We start from the raw sequence: 5,772 nt of genomic DNA, 5'->3' as shown, positions 1-5,772 counted from the left end.
GCTGACCCAGCCGCTTCCACAGGTGGGGTGAGAGGATGTTTCTGACCTCTATTTTGTAATGGTTCTTAAGGAACACTGCGGCACAGGTTCCGGCTCCTCTGTAACTCATTTGCTGAGCAGAGCCACCATAGCCTATGTGAAAAGGCAGAGGGGGAGCAGACACAGCAAACCGGCTGTACCATCCAAACTCTGCACGCTCAGAGTATTTTGCGTTCGCCGTCCCCGCCGGTTTAGGGGAGAACGTCTGGGGCTTGAGATCTGACTGAGAAACGTACTTCAAAAGCACGCTCGTTCAGGACTTTGCATGAGGTTCAGTCGTACCTGTGTCCTGAAACACCACTCTGAAAATGCAGTTGCTACAGTAAACACTCAGGCAAGCCAGGCGGCCTTTCCACGTATCGCAGCTGTGTTTTGTTTCGCTTTCCTAAGTGAGTCTCTGACTTAGATCATGGGTAAATGTATCTGGAAAATATTTGTCTCAAACATCACTCCTTGTCCAGTTACAGGAGTGCAAATATCATCAGAAACCAAAACACAGAATAATGTTCTTGTCTGTTAAATTTCTGAGTGTGCAACGAGTAGATTGTTGTCGTATCTGTCAGTCAGAATCGTGCCCTTGGTTTGAAAGCAGAGACCAGGTTCTGGGGCAAAGCCTGGCAAACGAGGGCTCCGTCCTGTTCCTGCGGAATTCAGCGCAGGGTTTGCATTTTTGAGTTCAACAGGGGAGCGCTGGGTGCTGTCTCCCTGAGCACCAGGGGCTGATGGTGGAAGCACTATTAGAAAAATCACCGAAGGAGAAAAGGAAGCGGAAGTCCAGGGGACAGCAACGCACACGGGTTTTTCTAAGCCACCTTTGTCTACGCAACTCCTCATTCCAGCTACGCGGTTTGTGATGTTCAAGTTTTTCCGTATCTGCATAAGCTACTTAATTAAAACATTTCAAAAATATAGAAATACACATTGTAGAAAATGTGTATTTGTGCAAAAAGCTCGCTGGGAAAGAAGGAAGAGAGGAAAGGGGAGAGGTAAGGAGGAAGATGATGAAGTTCTGCCATTCACCTACTGGAGATGGCCGAGAGGGGCATTCACGGATGCATGGCTGGGGATAAAGAGTAAAGCTCAGTGGGCTTTCGTGCAGTGAAGATGTCATCTATGTTAATCAGGCTCTTTAATAAAAGATGGCTCAATAAATAATGAGCTGTTAACATGCGGCTACGCGGGGTGAAGTGCTGAGTGAGAAGAGTCTGACTATCTTTACCATCAGTGGGAACATGAGTAAAAGCACAAAAATGGAGGATTGCCAACTGTGCAAAAGGGAGGAAAAAAGGGCTGAAAATGCTGAACTGAAGGAAAGTAAAGGTCATTAATTCAAAAAAATTAAAAAAAACTAACCAGATGTTGGGTCGCCAAATATTTTGTAATCTGGTGTAGCTGTAGTAGGCAAAATTTCTAAAAGAATTAAAGGAACAAGTAATCAGTAAAAAGTAACAAAAAAGAAAGCAAAAGATCTCAAACCTGAGTAATGGAAAATAAAAACTAAAGTATTACTGGTTACAAAAAATAAACGCTTCAACACTTTGCCGTAGACCCCAAAGAGCTGTAAACTGGTGAAGGAAAGACAAAACTCTGCCACCCAGGACCGAAAAGCTCAGCGCTGTGAACACGAACACCGGGTGCCGTGCTCGGCGTGTCACGGAAAAGCTCATCCTACGTTTCACATCCACGGCCCGGCGATGACTGTGCCTTACCGTGGCAGTCCCCAAGCTGCGCCGTGTTGCCGTATTCGATGTCTTGGACGTATCCTCCGGTGCTGTGGTTGTATGAAACAAACAAAGAGAACCTGCAATTAACAGTATTAGCAGGGAAACAAATGGTGATTATTTTTTTTTCTGGAAGCAGCCAATGGAAACATAAATACACAAGAGCTAGCGCGTGGCCCAAAAAGTTGTTTAACAAGATGCACGAGTTAGTTATAACCAGGCTTTAAAACTCTACATCCCTACTTGTGCCACGAAACAGAAAAATATATCCTTTTTTTTCAGCAGCTTCCCGCCTTCTGCACTGGGTGTGCTCTTGGTTTCAGATACAACCGTCCAATTACACCAGTTACAGCTGGCACCGGCCTGCTACAAAGGCCTCTTTTTAAGATACAGCTGCTAACGCGCTGTTTATGACAGACTCGAGGCAAAACGCCTCCGGTACGCGTGTGTGGCCCCAGCTTCGGCACGGGGGCCAAACCTTACTCTCTCCCCACTGCGAACCCTGCGCTTTCGTATCTGCCACTGCCCATGCCCCGGGCGTGCGCACAGCCAGGAGCGCATGCCGCGTACCGTCCTCCGAGCTGCTCGGCTTCGCAGGCAGCAATTTGTTGCCTTCCTGCTTCCAGCTGCTCTTCCTACGGGGCTGCTTGTCCTCCCAGACATGTAAAGCTCCTGGTGAAAGCCAGCCTTCACCTGGAGGTCGCAGAAGCAGGTCTGTGCTCTTACGCAGTACCCTGAGAAACCACCCCTGAACCAGTGGAGGTTGAGGACTCGGGTGCAAGGGAACAGGCACGGGCTCGTGTGCTCTACAAAGCGCACGTGGAGATGCTGGGCGCGTTGGAAAAGGCGTACTTACAGCATGCCTGGTGTCACTCTTCCACATGCCTCGTGGTCTAGCCAGCCACAGTATGGGTCCCGTGAAGCAATGCATGCCCTTGCAAGAGAAAAACCCCAGAAAAATCATGCATTTTTTACTTCCTTCCCCAGAGCTGTTGGTGCCCTTCCTTTAAGGGGGAGTACAGGAACGGGGCCGTACTTTTTACATGACCCGTGACGCTCGCACCGACTCAGAGGTATTCTGATGACGCAGCTGGAGAATGCCACGAACAGAGCATGGTGGTCTCTGTCCAGCTGAAGGGAAAGGACTCTTCTGTCCTCCTCGCTCTCAGCGTTACACCTGTTCCGCAAAAACAACGGGAGGCCATCATTTCAGTGACTGTAGCACCTTGTGCAGCGCTGACACTGCAAACGTTTCTCTTATTTACGGTCTCGGTGGACGGAGACTTTTTACATGTGTGAACGTAACTTTACGGAGCGATTTCTAAGCAAACCGATGGGCTGCCAAAGGCCAGCTCCTGGCTCTTATTTACAGCTAGGTGACAAGGCCGCTGAACTACGTCGGAAAAGAATCCAAATCCGTTTTCTTTGTTCTCTCGGTCGGCACAAATGTCTCGACAGAGCAGAACAGGAGTCCTGCACTGGACGCCTGGAGGGTCTAATCGGAACGCTTCCATTCCCAAATTCTTTGCGCCAGAATAAACAAGTTTAAACTGATTAGGTGCGGTTTGTGCATTATTGGTCACTCTTGAGAAAGCCTCGAGATAAGCTCACATAATTTCTCTCTAACAGCAGCAGCTAGTTCTGACGTTTCGTGTTCAGGAAGAAGCGTATCTATTTGCAGGAGAATTAGACTGTCTCACTGACGTCACCGGAGGCGAATTAGGTTGTAATTTGCACTCAACCCATGCAAAATGGCAAGTGACCAAATATTTTCAGGTTATTCAACATGAGGAACACTGTGAAACGACAAACAAGCGGGGGGGGATGTTGGTGATAATGAGTTGGTTTCAATTTACTCTAACGGGTTTTTTTAGCTAGGTACCAAGGAGCAGAGGAAGAGTTTAGGTGTTCTGGTGACACTTACTTTGCAGGGTTATATGCTTCAATCTCTTCTAGTAACACGCTATCATTCAAAGAAAAAGGCCTGGTCTTTGCCAAGATTTTAAGTACAACTCCAGCTTCGGAGCCGACGAATATGACCGTGTAGTTCTGGTGGGGTCCAGCAGCATGGTCCACAGCGATTGCTGTCAGTCTGTACCTGCCAAGACCAAAAGGCATCTTGTTAACGGCCGACGTAATCTTTCTTGGCTTCCTTTCCACGCGCGTTGTTTTCCAACGGTGCCATACCTGACGCGCGTTTTGGTAAACCAGGGCTCCTCGATGACCGAGGGAACAGCTGAATCCATCAAAGGGTGAGATTTGATGAAGGAGAGTGTTTCGTCTGGGAAATCAATGGAGGTTTTGTAAGCCTCTGCTAGGCCGTGCTTTGCACAGCAGCCCGGTCTGAAAGGAGAACAACATTGTTTCCCTCTTGGTATTTTAGTTAATGAGAGAAGGCAGCCTGCTAATAAGCGTCCTCACGGCTGAAGCGTGAAGGCCTGCTGTGGTTTCCACCCGACCAGACACAGCTGATTTAAAGGACAACGTTGTGGCATCACGAGCAAGAACCTCTTACCTTGGCTTTGGGACTTTGTCTTCAGGAACAGCCGTCCAAACAGAGTCCGGAGTCTTTTGTTCTTTAAATCTCCCTTTGAAGACTTTCTCAATGTCATCCATGCTGAAAGCACACACTGCTGAGCCAGGGATGCTGTAAAATCAGAAAATCAGTTGCAAGAACTCGGACTACAATGGCACCAATCTGAGAGTACGAGAAGCAATGCAGTACCTTCGATGCGAGGTTGCTCGTCTCTCACCTGTTCAGCTGTGTGGTGAACACACCGACGACCGTGGGGACTCCGTTGATTTCTATTATGTCTGTGATAGACTGCAGAACATCGAAGTAGAAGAATGAATCCCCAGGAACTGAGCAGTTGAGCCGAGCTTTCAGAAAGGATGTCCAATGTTTTTCCAGGACTCTCTGGGACCCCCCCATGTCATTTTTGCATATGCGTGCCACGCGGGAGTACACAGCCTGTGAAGGGGAAAAGAAAACCAAAGGAAAAGGGAGAAAGGCTTGAGAGACGCAAGGAAAAGCCGTGCTTGTTTCCGCGCCGTTAATAAAACACTGAAGGTATTTTTGTTAACAGGAAGCTGCCGTTTAGCAGCACAGAAAGGATGAAAGCAGACAGCGTTTAGCTCGTAGGGCACAGGCATCTTCATGTTGATACAAAGCAAGTGCAACCCTGCAGCTTGTCCCCACCCTTCCTCCCCTTCAAAATCATATTGTTAGTGAGATTTAAAGACTTTAATTAAACGTGTGTAAAGGATTTAATAATTTATCGTAGAATATCCTTCCACCGTGAGGCAGGAGTATTATACTCTGTACTGGCAGGACTGAATTATTCAATATCCAGGGACATTAGAGAAACTTCTTTGAAACTCTTCTTTTGTGCTGTTTTCTTTTGTTTCTTTAATAAGCCTGAAAAAACGCCTCCAATTTTCCATTCCTTGCCACAGGTGTTAAGGCAACAGCCACGCTAGAAGACACCTGTGGCAAGCTCGCCTAACAGCAAGGCTCAGGGAGCAGAAACAGCTTTTCGGTTGAAGCACGCGCAGCGGCTCTGCTCCTCCTCCCCTCCCGGCCTGTAAACCGCAAGGACGGGAGAACCGCGAGAACCCTGCGCCAGTCCCTGCGTCCTGCCGCACACCGTGCTCGCTCCCGACGCTGCTCCGGGGCGACCCCGTCCTGCTACGCCCCGCGGCCACCCGACAGCTCGCTGAGTAAACCTACCTTGCCCAAGTTATTGTGCTCTACGGCGATCTCGCGGAAGAAGAAATAAACGTAGTTGCCGTACTCTATGGCGTGGAGGAAGTGCGGTTCTGGAAGAAAGAGCGAGGAGAAGGTTACTGCAGGGAAGTACTCCATCAGCATACGACACTGCGCACTGTGACCTGGCGGCTTCTCCACGGGTCCATACCAGCTAACACGAGCTCCCGTCTTCCACATACTCTCGGGTGTCCAAATAGGGGTGCTGGAGCTTAACTGATCTCAAAGTCCTTAACGTCGGCTAAG

At 48.7% G+C, this 5,772-nt stretch overlaps 1 protein-coding gene across 4 annotated transcripts in view; it reads right to left on the bottom strand.

The window, feature by feature from the left end:
- Positions 1-5,772, bottom strand: part of SEMA6D (sema domain, transmembrane domain (TM), and cytoplasmic domain, (semaphorin) 6D) — a 16,098-nt gene that overhangs the window by 4,555 nt on the left and 5,771 nt on the right. For 2 of the 4 annotated variants that reach the window (XM_010154205.1, XM_010154213.1), the window contains exons 8-16: positions 5,491-5,579; positions 4,514-4,731; positions 4,276-4,407; positions 3,948-4,103; positions 3,685-3,858; positions 2,797-2,937; positions 2,617-2,694; positions 1,749-1,810; positions 1,393-1,449 (exon numbers count right to left, since the gene is read on the bottom strand). In XM_010154205.1, coding sequence (XP_010152507.1) covers positions 1,393-1,449; positions 1,749-1,810; positions 2,617-2,694; positions 2,797-2,937; positions 3,685-3,858; positions 3,948-4,103; positions 4,276-4,407; positions 4,514-4,731; positions 5,491-5,579 — 1,107 coding nt within the window. Of the gene's footprint in view, positions 1-1,392; positions 1,450-1,748; positions 1,841-2,616; positions 2,695-2,796; positions 2,938-3,684; positions 3,859-3,947; positions 4,104-4,275; positions 4,408-4,513; positions 4,732-5,490; positions 5,580-5,772 lie in introns of all 4 variants that reach the window. The other 2 variants (XM_010154219.1, XM_010154227.1) reach the window with 2 other exon arrangements.

This window comes from Eurypyga helias, unplaced genomic scaffold (genome assembly GCF_000690775.1).
Source record: "Eurypyga helias isolate BGI_N326 unplaced genomic scaffold, ASM69077v1 scaffold27610, whole genome shotgun sequence".
Taxonomy (NCBI): Eukaryota; Metazoa; Chordata; class Aves; order Eurypygiformes; family Eurypygidae; genus Eurypyga; species Eurypyga helias.
The sequence above is the reverse complement of the archived record's forward strand: the minus strand, read 5'-3'. Positions and strand labels throughout refer to the sequence as shown.